The following is a 16061-nucleotide window of genomic DNA, read 5'->3' as shown; positions in this document are numbered from 1 at the left end:
AACTTGGTGAAATTGCAAATATTTGCAGTTATTTTTAATGCCAAAAATGGTGTTGAGCCCCTCACCCTGTTGCACACAGGAAGGAGCACCAGGGTGTCTGGTGTACGACGGCAAAGGAGGGTTAGAAGATTCCCCAAATTGTATTTCTTTGTGTTTATGGTCAGATGGGGTTAATTTTTTTCCTTAGTATCTGATATTTGCGCTGCTAAAAACCCCACGCAACAGCAGGAGGGTATTTAAACACATCCACACGCTGAGGCAGCAGCCGGTGGGTCCCCTCTTGGGGTGTATTTGCTTTTAAAATGCCCTAATAATGAAGCTAAGAATAATACATATATTCAGAAAGCTCCCTTTTTGTGCAGCCACAGTGGCCCAGCCTCCCCCCACCCCCTTGTTGGGGCTCGGGGTGTGTGTCCTGATGCCCCGGCGCATCCTGCACCCATCCTGTGTTCCCCGGGGACGCCACCTGCCCGGTCCCCAGCTACGTGCGAGAGGCCACCACGGGGCGGGCGAGGTGGCCCTGGGGACAGGCGGCATCGTGCCATCCCGCCCGAGCGGGAGAACTGGTCCAGCCTCGCCGCAGGCAACGGGACAGCCGGCGTTGGGAGCCCCAACGCTCCCCAGGACAGGAAACACGGGATCAAACGTTCCTCCCACCAGGAATCCCCAAATTCCAAGAAAACTCAGCCTTCTCCAGGAGCCTCAAGAAAAAAAATAATCACGCTTCCTCTTGGGCTTGTTATTTTTAATCTCTGCTGGTAAAGGGGCGGCGTTTAAGAAAAATAAATCCCATTTCCCCCATTTCCTGCAGCGCATCAGCTGCTGGTTCCTGTAATGGCTTGGGAGGGGCCGGGAATAATGCCACCCAGGACCTTGCCCACGGCCAGGACAAGGAAGCGGCTGCCAAACGAGCCCTTTTGACTAATGAAGGAGGTAAGAAAAAAAAAAAAAAAAAAAAGTCAGGATGAAGGGTTGGAGTTTAAAAACTTTATTTCAAAAAAAAAAAAAAAAAACAAACACCAAAAAAACCACAAACCAACAAAAACCCACAAAAAAGACCAACCAAAAAAAAAACCACCCCAACCCGAAAACACTATCTAATTTCAAACAATTCTATTAATGTAGCTGCTTTAAGCAGCCAACTCCGCCAGGACGCGTGGCTGCAGACCAACTGCTTAAGGGCCTTCTGCTTCTCAAACCTCCCAAGTATAAATAATTTTATTATTTTTTTTTCCATCAATATCATAAAATAACTTATTATTATATATCTTAGCATAAAAACTTGAGAATTAACATCCCAAAAATACAATAAAACTGTAAAATGTTGTGACTAACCTTTTTTTTTTTCTTTTGCATTCTTTAAGGTATTTCAACCAGAAACTGCAAGTTGCACTTTTAAAAAAAAAAAAAAAAAATAAAATAAAAAATAACCGTGGGGTTTTTTGTGGGCCCCCCCGACCCCAGGCGTGTGTGTGGGGGGGTCCTTCCTCGGGCACCACCGAGCCACTTGTCCCTTGGCTCCCACGCTCCGGAGCCACTTCTCTCCAGCGGACGTGGTTCAACATCAGCCAACCCCCCCTGCTTTGACATCGCGTTTATCACTTACATTTTTTGTTTTGTTTTGTTTTCCCCCCCCCCCTCCTTTTTTTTTTTTTTCCCCCCCTTCCCCTCCCTTTTTCCCCCGCGATCCTCGTGCCAGGGCAGGGAGTTACTTCCTGAGCAACTGCTAAAGTATTGCAAAACTTCAGTGCAATGGGGTTGAGTCCGTGCGGGGGCCCCCCCCGCCCCGGGGGCCGTCACCGCTCGGGGAGGTTGATCACTGGCACCCACTGATCCATGTAGCGACTCTCCCGGCAGAAGCACATCAGCTGACTCAGCGCTGGATCCTTCCACTGGGAGGCATGGGGGTTCTGGAAAAAAAAAAAAAGAGAGAGGGAAGGGGGGAGGAGAGGGGGGAAAGAGCTTTAACTGGGGCAAAAACAACCCTCGCCGAAAGAAAAAGCGCAGCAGAAAACCCAGGGGCGTGAATCATCTTGAATTGCCACCGAGGGAAACGAACAGGCCAAAGGCGGGATGGCACGGGGGGGGGGGTTGGCAGCCTTGGGCTGTGGGGCAGAGGGGGGAAAGTTAAAAAAAAAAAATAAAGGGGGGGGGGGAGAAAAAAAAAAAAGGGAGGAAAAAAAAAAAGAAAAAGGGAGAAAAAAAAAAGAAAAAAGGGAGAAAAAAAAAGAAAAAAGGGAGAAAAAAAAAAGAAAAAAGGGAGAAAAAAAAAAGAAAAAAGGGAGAAAAAAAAAAGAAAAAAGGGAGAAAAAAAAAAGAAAAAAGGGAGAAAAAAAAAGAAAAAAGGGAGAAAAAAAAAAGAAAAAAGGGAGAAAAAAAAAGAAAAAAGGGAGAAAAAAAAAAGAAAAAAGGGAGAAAAAAAAAAGAAAAAAGGGAGAAAAAAAAAAGAAAAAAGGGAGAAAAAAAAAAGAAAAAAGGGAGAAAAAAAAAGAAAGAAAAAAAAATAAGGGGAAAGAAAGAAAAAGCAAAGCGAGAAGTCTGCCCGGGCGCTGCAGGCCCCGCGGGACCCCCCCGGTGCCCGAGCCCCAGGCGCGGCCGGTTCCGGCGCTCCCCAGCGCCGTGTGGCACTCGCTCCGGATTCCCGACTCCGCAGGAGCTGGAGTGGGGGGGACACACACACACACACACACACGTTCTGCGCCTTCCTCATCCCTCCCGCCCGGACCGGCGGGCTCCCCAGCACCGGCAACCGGTGGCCGCACGGCTCCCGGCGCCTCCTCATCCTCAGGGGGCGCGTGAGGAAGCGGTGCCGGCGGCCGGGCCCGGGGGCTGGCGGGGGTGCGTGGGTGCGTGTGCGTGTGTCGGTGCGGGTGCCCACCGTGACGAGGACGCAGTGGAGGTCGGCGGGGGGCTCGGGGCCGGTGGCGGGCAGCAGGAGCTGGGCCAGCCGCGCCGGGTTGCTGACCCGCAGGATGTTGATGTCGTTCTCGCAGCAGAAGGCCTGGATCAAGGTGAAGTGGATCTGCAGGGCCGCGTCCTCCGCCTCCTCCTCCTCCGCCGCCAGCAGGCACAGCACCACGTTGTCCGGGTCCCTGCGGGGACAGCCGCCGTCACCGCCGGTAACGGGGGGACACACACACGCTTGGGGGGGCGGGGGGGGGGGGGGGGGGGGTACCGGAGGAGGCGGTGGGGGGGGATCACTCACACGTTGAGCAGTTTGGCGGCCTCGTAGACGCCGAGGGTGAGGCTCCGCTGGCTCAGCGCCTTGCTCAGCACCTCCTCCAGCGCGTCCCCCGCCTGCTCCATCCTGCCGCCGCGACAAGCACAGACAGGCCCCGCCGTCACCGGCAGCCGACGCCCCGCAACCCCGGCTACTACCGTAACGCGTACCCGTCCCCGTACCTCCCGGCCGTGCGGCGGTCGCCAGGCAGCTCCTCCAGAGTCATAGTGCAGCCGCGGGGCGGTCCCGCTGCCGGTGCCCGCTCCCGGTACCCGCCGCCCTCCCCTCCCCGCTCCGCGCCGCCGCCGCCGCCTCTGCGGCACAAAGGCGCCCCCGCGGGCGTTATCCCATCCGCGGCCAACCAATCCGCGCCGTCCATATTTGCATATCGCCCTTCCCATTAGTTCATGCAAATTAAGCCACGCCCACCCCTCTCCTCTTTCTCGCTGGGCCGCCGGCAGCCGCCGGCCTGACCCCGCGCCCGCCGGCCCGGCCGCCACGGGAACCGGCGGGGCGGCGGCTGCTGATTGGCTGCGGGTGGAGAGGGAGGGGCGTGGCCTGAGGGGGGCGTGGCCTGTGGAGGGGCAGGGGCGCGGGCGCGGGGGGGAGGGGGGGGGACACAGGTATTTGTTGCCAAAACGGTAAAAAGCTGAACTATAAAGGCGATCCGTGCCTGAGCCCGCTCCGCCGGCGAGGGACGGGATCTCCCGGCCGGGGTTGGCCCCCCGGTCCCGGGGTGGGAGTTGGGGGTGGAGGCGGAGCCGGTGCGGTGTCACCCGCGGGGTCCGGTGTCACCCGCCGGGTCCGGTGTCACCCGCGGGGCAGCGCTCACGCACGGCACACGCAGGGGTTTAAGCGTCTCACCCTGGCGTTGGTGGCCGGGGCCGGGCCGACCCGAGGCCCCCGGCTCGGTGCCGCGCTGCCAGCCCTTCCCCTGCGCCGGCCGTCACCCGCTGCGGTGGCACCGGAGGTAACGGCGGGGAGACACCGGCCCTACCGGCCCAGAAGCCACGAGAGCGGCGCCGGGTCGTGTGCCAGGCATGGCCGGGTACGTCCTCAGCCTGGTGGCCGGGCGTCTCGCTCCCGTGAGCATCACCCTCTGCGTGGGGGCGTTATCCCCCATGAGGCCTCCCAAAACCCCACGTCTCCCTTGAAATTCACAATTAGCGCGAAGTTCCCCGTCTTCCCCGCAGCCACAGCGATCCCCGCTCCCCGGCGAAGCTCGTGGAACCACTCTCCAGCCCTTCCAAACCCCGGCGCCCGCTGTTGAGACAGACCCGGGAGCGGCTGTCGCGCTGGCCGGGGGTGAAAGCCAACAGGGGATTGACGGGTGGTTCCCGCCGGGAATGTCACCCGGCGGTGTCACAGCCCCGTTCTCCACCTCACGGCAGCACGGCCGTGGCCGCGGCTCCGCCAAGAGTAAACGGGGAGGTGGGAGGGACCCGCGGGCAGCACCGGTCCCGGGTGGCACAACGGGATTTAACCCACAGCCCCGGGAAGCACCTGTGATGTGGCGGACAGGAGTGTGGGGACCACTGCCCTCGGCGTGACACCGTCCTTCCAGGAACTCAGGGTTCCCCTCACACAGGCTTTCTCGTGTCTGTGGTGTCTCCTGGGACGTGGTTTCTGATCCGTGCGTCTGCTGTGGCATCTTTCCATAGAATCACAGAATGGTTTGGGTGGGAAGGGACCTTAAAGATCATCTAGTTCCAACCCCCTGCCCTGGGCAGGGACACCTCCCACCAGACCAGGTTGCTCCAAGCCCCCTCCAACCTGGCCTTGAACCCCTCCAGGGATGGGGCAGCCACAGCTTCTCTGGGCAACCTGGGCCAGGCTCTCACCACCCTCACAGCAAAGAAGTTCTTCCCCACATCTCATCTCCATCTCCCCTCTGTCAGTGTCAAACCCTTCCCCCTCCTCCTAGGGCTCCCCTCCCTCATCCAGAGTCCCTCCCCAGCTTTCCTGGAGCCCCCTGAGGGACTGGAAGGGGCTCTAAGGTCTCCCCGGAGCCTTCTCTTCTCCAGGCTGAACCCCCCCCAGCTCTCTCAGCCTGTCCTCCCAGCAGAGGGGCTCCAGCCCTCCCAGCATCTCCGTGGCCTCCTCTGGCCCCGCTCCAACAGCTCCATGTCCTTCTGATGGTGGGGTGTCCAACAGCCCGAGGTTACAGATCCATCCTGACCTACTGTGCCGGGGGTGGGGGATGGTGTCATTCCATCAGGTCCACCAGCACACGGGGCCGCGCTGGCCCGAGGCACATTGTGTTGCTGGTGGCAGTTACGCTGCAGAGGACACCAGCGAATGTCCCTGCTGGGGGGGGGGGGGCAGCCGTGCTGGACTCTTCTCGGCCACCGCTGCGGTGGGAGCGATGCTTTGTGTCGGCCGGAGCTGCAGCGCCGCTCTGCAGCCGGGGGCTCGAGCTTGCTCTCCCCATGCAGACCTAGCGAAATCGTGGGGTTTTGAGCCCAGTGGAGGTGACCTGCTCCCCCACTCCACCCCCCCCCCCCCGGCCCAGCTGGCTGCCAGGGGGTGGGCAGCATCTCTCCCTCCCCGACCGCCTCCGCAGCCTTTCCGAGCGTGGGGTTGAACTTGGGGTTTCTCCTGCAGCTCGCTTTTGCTGCCATATGGCCCGTCTCAGCCCGGGGGACCTCCGGGGAGGATTTTTCCTCTGATGGGAGCCGTGTCAAAGATCAGGCTTTCTCAGCTGTCACACCTACCCTCCTCCTCCTCCTCCTCCTCCTCCTCCTCCTCCGCCAGTGCCAAAACGCTTGCCCAACCCCGTTGCGGCAGACCCCGGGCTGCAGAGGGGCCCCTCGGTGGTCCCTGGGGTGGGTTTTGCCAGGGGGCGCTTCAAAGGTTGTCTCACGTTGGCATTTCCCTTCGGCTCACCGACGGCGGCAGCCCTTTCCCGAGCCGGCGTTTGCTGGAGCCAGGCAGGGCAGCGTCGGACACGCCGCCGGCAGAGTCCTCCCTTAATTAAGCCATTTGGAAAACAAGACCTTGGGTAGGAGACGGTTTCCCTGGGCAGGATATAGGGAGGGATTTAAGCCGCCCCTCGATTGCCTTGGTTCTGGCCAGGAAAGCTTCCAAAAAGTTTGCGTGTGTTCCCCCGGCCGGGCTCTGGCCACCCATTGTCCTGTCCCCGCGGCCCTCATGAGATACGACACGACTTAACGAAGCCCACGGCATCAGGAGAAAGGGGAAAACAAAACAAAACAAAACAAAAAAACCCCAACCCCAAACCAAAAAAAAAAAGCCTCTTTTGCATCAGGTAGAGGGGACGGCAGATGGTGGGACCGCGGCGGAAACAGGTGGGAGCATTGTGTGGTGACCCTCCGAATTAAGTGCGGTTAATTTGCTGTATCTCTATTAGCAACTCCCGGCTCCGGCTTCGCTGCGAGAGCCCAGCGTGTCTCTCGCCGGCGGCCTGGCTCCATCTGTGGCCGGCCGCGGAGCTAAATCCGTCTGGCCGGCGACGGCAGAGCAGCTGAAGCCTCTTTTCTCCCTCCTGGGAAGCAGCAGCAGCGGCTCCCTGACCCGCGCCGGTGACCACGGCGGGCGATGCCCCAAAACTGCATTTCCCCCCCCCCCCCAGGTTTCCCATCTGGGGAAAGTTTTCCTTCCCTCCCTTTGCCCGGAGAAGCAGCGTGGATACCCGGGGCGGGGGGGGGGGGGGGGCGCGGGGGTCCCTCCTGCTTTGCAACGAGGAGAGGGAAAGCGGCTCTGCGGGGCCATTGGCCACCTTGGCCACCGTCCTGGGGAGCCCGGGCTGGCGTTGGGTCCCAGCTGGCAGCTGCCGCTAAACCTTCCTTTCATCGCCTGCCAAAAAAAGCGTCCGGGGTGTTTTGCTTCCCCCACCACCCCCCCCCAGCCCTTTAATCCTGACTTTCATAATTCTGCAGGCTGATGCCTGCAATCCCCTCCGCATTCAGCATCGCAGGGACGGGGGGGAGGGGGGGGGCACACACTGGGAGACCCCCCCCTGAGCCCCAGATGTTCTCTGGGAGCATGGGTTTTAGCAGGTTGGAGAGCACGGGGGGGGGGGGGGCAGGCAGGGCTCTGGGAGATGCCCCCGGGGGTCCTGCCTGCGGTTCGGTGGGAGCTGCTGCCACGGGGGGATGTTCTCAGCGCCCCCCCCTCGCCCCCCCCGGAGATGTGTTTCCTGCACATAAGAGCACCAAGATGTTTAATTTAAGTTTTTTGGGAACGGGGCCAAACAGCAAACGGTGTCGGTGAGAGGTGTCTAAGCCCGTCCCTGCCGAAGGGGCCGGCGGCTGGCCAAGTCCCATCCCGGGCGCCGCGGGGGGGGGCTACCGGCTGGGTGGTCCTGGCCACTGCCACCCATCCTGTCCTGTGAGCCCCCCTGTCACTCGGCTCCATGCTGAGTGACAGCGATGTCCCCGTCCGCCCCCTCGGTCCCCATGGGACCTTTCTCCAGCTCCGCCGACCCCCCCCAGCCATCCCGCCGCTGGTCCCGGGTTTTCCCTCCCCGTCGGATCTGCCGGATCAGGGGGGGCAGCCATCACCTTCGCAAAGCAAAGGCCAGCTTGCACATTCCCCGGGGGAACAGCCTGTGCTCCGACAGCCACCACCTTTTCCCAGTGGCTCCCAGTCCCACCACCACCGAGCCGTTCCCAGCCGGAGCCGTCACCTTCCCAGCCCAGAGCATCCCTGCGGGAGCCTCCATCGTTCGGCAAACCTCGGTTTTGCCCCCCCCTAAATAGTGGAGCAGGAGCCCAGGCTCACCCCAGGTCCGTGGGACAGCAAGGCAAGGACAGAGGTGGGGACACAGGATGGGGACACGGACAAAGCCGGCACCCCACGGAGAGCTGAGCCCGGCCCTGGGAGAGTCGGGGCTCTGGGTAACCTGACAGCGCACCCAAAAAGCACGAAAACCACCAAAAAAGCAAAATCAGCCAGCATTTTGGGGAAAAGCAGGCGGGGGCTCGTCCCGACATGGACACGGGAGCTCTGACGCCACCTTCGCGGGGAAGAACCCCCTGTTCATGTGAGATGGAAGATCGGTTTCCACTCTTTTCTTTGGAGGAGCTTCTCCATCCCCCATGGAAATAAAAGCGGGGTTCAGCTGGAGCAATCCCTGCTGGCGGTCGGGGTTTGACTTTGGCCGGTGACGGGGAGCGCAGGGCAGCCGGGAAGCGCGGCTCCGGCTGGGTTTGGCTCCGGCTGGGTTTGGCTCCGGAGCCGGGCACCGGGCCAGTGGCTTCCCCAACCGCCGGGTCACGGGAGTCCAGCCGAGAGCCCGGCTCGGTGGCACTCTGCAGGGCAGGGACAGGGCTTTGCTGGCAGAGGCACGGGCCGTGGGAACGGGCTGCGCAGACATAGGTGACGGGGGCCAACTGTCCCCAAAATCCCAAGTTCCAGCCCCAGAAGAGCAGGTGTGGGGTCAAGAAGAGGAGTCCCCGGAGATGCTGGGAGGGCTGGAGCCCCTCTGCTGGGAGGACAGGCTGAGAGAGTTGGGGGGGTTCAGCCTGGAGAAGAGAAGGCTCCGGGGAGACCTTCCAGCCCCTTTCAGTCCCTCAAGGGGCTCCAGGAAAGCTGGGGAGGGACTCTGGATGAGGGAGGGGAGCCCTAGGAGGAGGGGGAAGGGTTTGACCCTGAAAGAGGGGAGATGGAGATGAGATGTGGGGAAGAACTTCTTTGCTGTGAGGGTGGTGAGAGCCTGGCCCAGGTTGCCCAGAGAAGCTGTGGCTGCCCCATCCCTGGAGGGGTTCAAGGCCAGGTTGGAGGGGGCTTGGAGCAACCTGGTCTGGTGGGAGGTGTCCCTGCCCAGGGCAGGGGGTGGCACTGGGTGGGCTTTAAGGTCCCTTCCCACCCAAACCACTCTGTGACTCTGTCTGGGGATCTGGGCTGTGGGGATCTGGGGGCACAGGGGGGCAGGCGATCTGGGATGTGTTTATCCCAGCCCGGTTTGCCAGCGCTCAGCACATTCCTGCTGTCCTCTGCTGTGACCGAAGCCCTGCCGAAAGGGATTCGGGTCTCAGCGGCCACAGCACGCCAGGGTTTGGCAGCAGTGGGGCTGCGGGAACCAGCTGGGAATAAGGGACAGAACAAGAGACAGAATAAGGGACTCGTTGCCCATCAGCAGATGGTCCCACCTGCAGCCAAAATCCCGTGCTGCCACCGGCTCCTGCTGCACCCCACCTGTGACAGCCCCCCAGCTGCCCCTCGTGCCGGGATAATAAGGTTTTGGGCTGGGCAGGGAAGGGGAGGGGAGATGGGTTTGGGCTGCTTTGAGCGCGATGATAAAAACCACGTTCCTTTGGTTGGTGCTGGAGGAGGGGCTGGGAGAGGTGTGAGGGCAGCTGGAGAAATGCTGAAACCCGGGGGGGGGGGGTGGCTTCACTCACTTGGGCCTGAATTTTTATTGCAGAGGGCCAGGGATCTGGGGAATGCCGCAAATGGGGAATGCAGGTGGGAGCCCTGGGAGTGCCTCCCCCTGGTTCCCACCACCCTGGGTGCCCCCATGGGTGGCTTTTCCTTCCTCAGCAGGGGTCCTGCGGTGCCTCAGGGAGCCCCTGCCCCGCTGCCGGCTGTTGAGGCTCCAGGTGCTTGTTAATTCAGGGCAGCAGAAATGGGTCCTGCACCCCAAAATGTGCTGGAGAAGGTGGCTGCTGCACCGGACGATCTCTTTTCCCGCGCCTGGCCCTGGCTGCATCCCTCCATCCCTTCTCTCTGGATGAGGAGGGGATTTTTCCCACCCTGTGCTCATTTTCACGGGTGTTCCCACGACCCGGGGCCGTGGCACCCAGTGGCCTGGGCTGCCGGGAACCGCCGGAGCTCTGGCAGCGCCGGGCAAAGTCCGGGAGCCAGGACACCCCCTCGCCACGGGCCGTTCCCCAGATAAACCCGCAGTAAAAGGCCAAAACAAACTTTGCCCCGTGTAAACAGCTGCATGGAATCGTAAAGTAAGAGCCCGCGAGCGGCGTTTGGGTGAGTAAACGCCCCCCCGGCCCCGCGCGCTTTCTCTGCAAGGAAACGGGCTTCGGGTGAAATCGCTGCTGGATCCTTCCCCCCCCCATTCCCCTCCTGCAGCCACCAGCTCCCCCCCGCCCCTAGTCCTGTCTCCCGCCGGGATGTCCCCTCTGCCCAGCCGGTGGCTGTCCCCATGCCCAGTCACGGATGCGAACACAGAGATCTGGGCTTGTTTGAGGTGCGGTCACCTTCGCTGCTGGTCCTGGGAAGAGCAGGTTGGTGGCGTGGGGACAAGACAGGAGCTTACATGAATTTCATTTAATTTTTATGAAGATGCTGGGAGGGCTGGAGCCCCTCTGCTGGGAGGACAGGCTGAGAGAGTTGGGGGGGTTCAGCCTGGAGAAGAGAAGGCTCCGGGGAGACCTTGGAGCCCCTTCCAGTCCCTCAAGGGGGGGGCTCCAGGAAAGCTGGGGAGGGACTCTGGATGAGGGAGGGGAGCCCTAGGAGGAGGGGGAAGGGTTTGACACTGAAAGAGGGGAGATGGAGATGAGATGTGGGGCAGAACTTCTTTGCTGTGAGGGTGGTGAGAGCCTGGCCCAGGTTGCCCAGAGAAGCTGTGGCTGCCCCATCCCTGGAGGGGTTCAAGGCCGGGTTGGAGGGGGCTTGGAGCAACCTGGTCTGGTGGGAGGTGTCCCTGCCCAGGGCAGGGGGTGGCACTGGGGGGGTTGAAGGTCCCTTCCCACCCAAACCATTCTGTGATTCTATGAAGCACTGAGTGGGGAGAGTGATTAGAAATAAACCAGGAAGGGGCCGTAAAGCGAAGTCCTGAGTTTGATGGCCATTGCAGTAACGGCTGCTGAGATACAGAGAAATGAAACCAAAATTTATTTGAAAGTAGATTTAAAAAATATATGTAACGGTCAGAAATGCAGGAATCTTATTTTTGCCCCGTGCTTGCAGGGAGCCCCTTCACCCCTTCTTCCTGTGCTTGGGGTGCGTGTGGCTGGGGGCTTGTCTGCGCTTGTAGCCCCCGACACGGGCAGGCGTGGGCAGGGGGCTCCAAAGCCCAGGAGCAAAATCCCAGGCTCGGGAAGAAAACAGCCCTTTCCTTTGGGAAGCGGGGAGCCCGCCCCCCCCCCCGCCTGTCCCCCGCGCGGGCTCCGCCTCTCCAGCGCCCTCTGGCGGCCGCGTCGGGGCGAGCGGGGCGGCCGCGGGTTCGAGCCCCCGGGGGAGCCGGCGGAACCGGGGACGGCTGGCGCCTGCGCCTCGGAAAAAAAAAAATGCTGATTGGTTTGTGCGTGGTTTTTTTTTTTGTTTTTTTTTTTTTAAAAAGTAATTTTCCTGACGGCATCTCCCCACCGAACCTGGCCCCCCCGGCGCAGGGAGCGGCTGCAGCCCCGAGGCCTCTCTGCACCCCCCCCCCCCCCCCCCCCCGGCCCTGAAGCTCGTTAGGAGGAATTAGAGGGGATGAAAGAAGCAGAAAAATGCAGCGACACGTGCTCCGGGGCGTGTGGCACCAGCTGCTTCCTGCCCAGCATCATGGAGCAGCGATGTCCAGCAGGGCGGGAGTGGGGCCTGGGGCTCCCAACCTCCCCCGTGCCACCGGGGACGTGTGGTGACACCGTGGCACCGCTTCCCCGCCTGCCAAGGGAGAACTTCTTTGCTGTGAGGGTGGTGAGAGCCTGGCCCAGGTTGCCCAGAGAAGCTGTGGCTGCCCCATCCCTGGAGGGGTTCAAGGCCAGGTTGGAGGGGGCTTGGAGCAACCTGGTCTGGTGGGAGGTGTCCCTGCCCAGGGCAGGGGGTGGCACTGGGTGGGCTTTAAGGTCCCTTCCCACCCAAACCATTCCATGATTTTATTCCCGCAGTGCCACAGCCCAGGGCCGGCTGGGAACGCCAGCTCTTCCCAGGAAGGCAGAGAGCCTGGAGCAGCACCTTCCAGGCCAATCCTTTAACATAAATTTGCAACGAAGGTAATTTTTTTTTTTTTAAAATTCATTTCTGTAGAACTGTTTAAAATATGCGTGTTCTTTACACCACTCGTTAAAGTTGTTTTTTGTTGTTGGTGGTTTTTTTTTTTAATGGAATATGCACTTCTAAGGGACTCAAACACTGCTGCTCCGGGTCCCTGGTGCTGGAAGATCCCCCCGTCCCGCCGCAGTCTGGCAGATGGGCCCCGTCCTGCAGCCCCCGGGAGAGCCAGGGATGCCTGCAGAGACCAGTCCCGAGAGGCAGCAGCAAGCCCAGCTGGTTTTATTTTCATAATGGGAGCTGCTAGCGTTTTTTAATTAAATTTGAGGATTTTTTTTTTTTTTTTTTGCCTCTTTTTCTGCTCAGGAGCAGTCTCTAGGCAAGAGACAGTTTTCTCTGGCTTGATTTGCAGTCACTGGTGTAATGATTACCCCGCCTGAATACATCCCAGTAAAGGGATTTCTGGTGCTGGTGTCACTGCACAGTGCAGCCCCCTCCTCCTCTGCAGCTGGGCTGGGAACGGGGCAAATACCGAGTTTTCACAATTTTTCATTTAATTTTGGGCCCAGGCCGTTGCCAGGGGCCGCAGCGGTGCCAGCTCCACAGCAGCGGCTTGGAGAAGAGCTGCTCCGATGACGGAATGCTGTGTCTCTGCGGCTGGGGCACCCTAGGGGGCTGCGGGAGGGTGGCAGCTCGGCGTGTGGGTCCCCAAATTGGGTCTGGCTCTTTCTGTCTCCCGGCTGGGTCCCGGGACGCTGGGGGAGAGGTCACCATGGAGAGATGCTCAGGAGATGGGGAGGGGGCTTGGCTCTAAGCGGCTGGAAGAGGGTGAGCTGTGAAGCAAAGGGCTCCTCCGAAGACTGAACAAACGGAGATTTCCTTTGGGAAGGGGGTCGCACATCCACAAGGAGCCTTGGTGGGAGGGACCCCTCGGTGGGAGGGGGTGAGAGCTCATGGAGGTGGCCCCATAGGACCCTTCCCCACATCACCACCCTCGTTTGCAGGCGATGCACGTTCATAACACTCTGTTCCTGGATTCTTTAATCAGAGGCACCCAGAGCCACTCGCACGCCCACGGAGAACGCAAATCCCTTTTTTCCCTTTTTTTTTTTTTTTTTTTTTCCACAGGCAGGTGCAGCAGGGACGGGGACGTCCTCGGTCCAGCCAGGTCCCTGCCGCGTGGGGAGGGCTGGTGGCTCAGGCAAGCAGGGTGGCTCCTTCGTCACCAAAGTCTGGCCCCTCGCTTCAGGCTGCACAAACTGCCACGATTTTCGGTGCGTTTTTATTATGCCTTTTCAGCCAGGAAAGCGGTGTCTTGGTCTGGTTCTTCCCGTGGTCCTCCAAAGTCTGTCTTTAGTGGTGTTTGTGGTTATGGCAGCTGCGTCACCGTGGGGTGTCCCCACATGTCCCCCCTGTGCTGGGGACCTGTGCCCCGTTATCAGAGCAGGCAGCCCTGCACTGCTGCTCACTCTTGCCTTGAACGGGAGCTCCACCATGAAAGGGACCTCTGCCACAAATGGGACCTCCACCACGAACAGGAGCTCCACCGAGAACGGGACCACCACGAACAGGACTTCCACCACAAACAGGGTCTCCACCACGAACAGGACCTCCACCACGGCCTGGGGAGCACACATCCCACAGTTCCTTATCCGAGCTGGCAGCCCTGCAGCTCTCCGCTCGTTTGTCTCTTTATCTAAAGCAGCAGCCGTGGGGACCCCACGGGACGTTAAGGCTGGGCCAGTCGATGAGCGATGCAACGTGGACAACCAAGGACACCAGGTTAAACCCACTGCGTGGGGAGGTGTTGGAGGGTCGAGTGTGTCTTGTGCTGGGAAGTGCCTATGCTTTTGACTGGTGGACGAGAGGGCTACTGTTGTGGGAACCAGGAGTGGCCAGCGAAAGGTTGCACCACTCAGGCTGGAGCCGAGGGTGCTCAGGATCTCTCAGAAACATGTCCTGAGCAATTGCACATCCCCCTAGGACATTTTTGGGGCTGATGCCTAAACGGTTGTGTGTGATGGAGAACCAGACCCCTGGTGCTCTTCTTCTGAGGAGAAGTTCCATGTGCTCCTGGCTGAGGTTCAGCCCCCTTTGCTCCCCCTGGACCATCCATGGAAGCAATGGTCTCTGCACCTCAATGGTGCTGGTGGTACATCAGCCATGGGCTCACACTGGTGGCAGCACTGCTGAGGAACCTCCCCAGCTCTCCTTGTCACCCTGAGGATGCACCACGAGCCCGCCCACGGCATGCTGCAGCCACCGGGATTTGGGGCCCCATTGCTGGTTGGGTGGTGAGACCCTTTGCAGGGCAGGGGAGTGGGACGAGCTGGAGCGGTGGGGAAACCTCTGGAGCTGAACGTACGACAACAGCCCCGGGGCTTGTTTGGGCTGCAGAGACCTGCGCAGGTCAGGCAGCCCACGCTGCTCGTTAGCAGAGAGCCGGGGTAGTTCCTCTGCCTGTAATCACCCTAATGAGTAGTTGTCCTGCCCAGCTGCAGCAGAGGCGATTCTGTGACCTGCTTTCGGTGTGTTTGATCTTGCTTTTCTTGTATTTCTTCGCCCGGGTGAGGTTTGGCCACAGCAGGGATGGTCCAGCGCGTCTGGTCCGAGAGTACCCGGGACCTGCACATCGACGGAAGCCAATGTCCTCTGGGGCTCGCTGCCAGCGCCCGGAGACTCCGTGCGTGTGCCATGCTCACCTTCTGGAAATACATAGCTCATTAGCGACCGACAGCATCAGCATTAATGGCTCTGGCTAATTGCCCAGGCCTGACATCACGCTGGTGGGGGAGGCGATGCTTTCCACGCGCTCCAAAGGTTTGCTGCATGGGAGCTGCTGCTCCTGCGCATCCCCCTCTGCCCAGAAATCCACAGAAATCCCACGCTTTTCCCCATTCCAGGCAATTTGGAGATTCCCCTCGCTGGTTCCCGGCCTCCCCGATGCCTCTGAGGGGGTTTCGTGGCTGGCGAGAGGAGGCGGTGGCCACCAGAGGCTGCCACGGGGGGTGAATCACGCCGCCTTGAATCCTCGCGTGGGTGCCGGGCACCGGGCTCGCTGGCGAGATGGGGATAACACCAAAGAGCCAAAATGGGTGCTGACTAACACCGCTAGGCATTTCTGGTGCTGGTTTTGTGTAAGGACTGTGGCCGCCTCCAAACCACCACCCCGCTGGAAAGCACAGGGGCTCTGGAATCTCTTCCCAGCCCCATCTGGGCTGCATAGGGAAGAGTGTGGCCAGTAGGTGGAGGGAAGTCATTCTCCCCCTCTACTCTGCACTGGTGAGGCCACAACTGGAGTATTGCACCCAATTCAAGAGGGACAGGGAACTACTGGAAAGAGTCCAGCAAAGGGCAACAAAGATGATTAAGGGATTGGAGCATCTCCCTGATGAGGAAAGGCTGAGAGAGCTGGGACTCCTCAGCCTGGAGAAGAGAAGGCTGAGGGGAGACCTTATCAATGCCTATAAGTATCTGAAGGGTGGGTTGAAGGAGGAGGGAGCCGGACTCTTTTCAGTGGTTCCCAGTGACAGGACAAGGGGCAACGGGCACAAGTTGGAACACAGGAGGTTCCACTCAAATATGAGAGAGAATTTCTTCACGGTGAGGGTGCCAGAGCCCTGGAAGAGGCTGCCCAGGGAGGGTGTGGAGTCCCCTTCTTCAGAGATTTTCAAGACCCGCCTGGATGCAGTCCTGGGTAGCATTCTCTGAGCAATCCTGCTTCGGCAGGGGAGTTGGACTAGATGATCTCTATGGTCCCTTCCAACTCTAAAAAAAAATTCAGTGAAATTCAGTGAAATTTCCTGGGGGAGATAAGCACTGAATTCTTCTCCGGGTGGGAGGCAGGGTGGCCTCGAAACCTGGCTCTGCCCGAGCAAAGAATTGGGGAAATGCCCAGAAACACAAACAGCAGAGCAAGTCCTTCACCCCAGTTGTGACCTCT

The 16061-nt window shown here is 60.0% G+C and overlaps 1 protein-coding gene across 1 annotated transcript; it reads right to left on the bottom strand.

The window, feature by feature from the left end:
* Positions 1–974: 974 nt before the first annotated feature.
* GADD45A (growth arrest and DNA damage inducible alpha) lies at positions 975–3510 on the bottom strand. The gene is made up of 4 exons (XM_074152006.1): positions 3403–3510; positions 3206–3307; positions 2879–3092; positions 975–1910 (listed from the first exon to the last, which is right to left on the bottom strand). The coding sequence occupies exons 1-4, from the start codon at positions 3444–3446 to the stop codon at positions 1797–1799; spliced, it is 474 nt and encodes a 157-aa protein (XP_074008107.1). The 5' UTR covers positions 3447–3510; the 3' UTR covers positions 975–1796.
* Between the last annotated feature and the right edge of the window lie 12551 nt (positions 3511–16061).

The sequence above is a fragment of the Numenius arquata genome, chromosome 8, assembly GCF_964106895.1.
Source record: "Numenius arquata chromosome 8, bNumArq3.hap1.1, whole genome shotgun sequence".
Lineage (NCBI taxonomy): Eukaryota > Metazoa > Chordata > Aves > Charadriiformes > Scolopacidae > Numenius > Numenius arquata.
The sequence above is the reverse complement of the archived record's forward strand: the minus strand, read 5'-3'. Positions and strand labels throughout refer to the sequence as shown.

Coding starts and splice junctions, on each gene's coding strand:
- GADD45A (XM_074152006.1), bottom strand. CDS start 3,446: ATGACTCTGGAGGAGCTGCCTGGCGACCGCCGCACGGCCGGGAG. Junction 3,093..3,205: donor GCCGCCAAACTGCTCAACGT/GTGAGTGATCCC, acceptor CTGTCCCCGCAG/GGACCCGGACAACGTGGTGC. Junction 1,911..2,878: donor TCCACTGCGTCCTCGTCACG/GTGGGCACCCGC, acceptor TTTTTTTTCCAG/AACCCCCATGCCTCCCAGTG.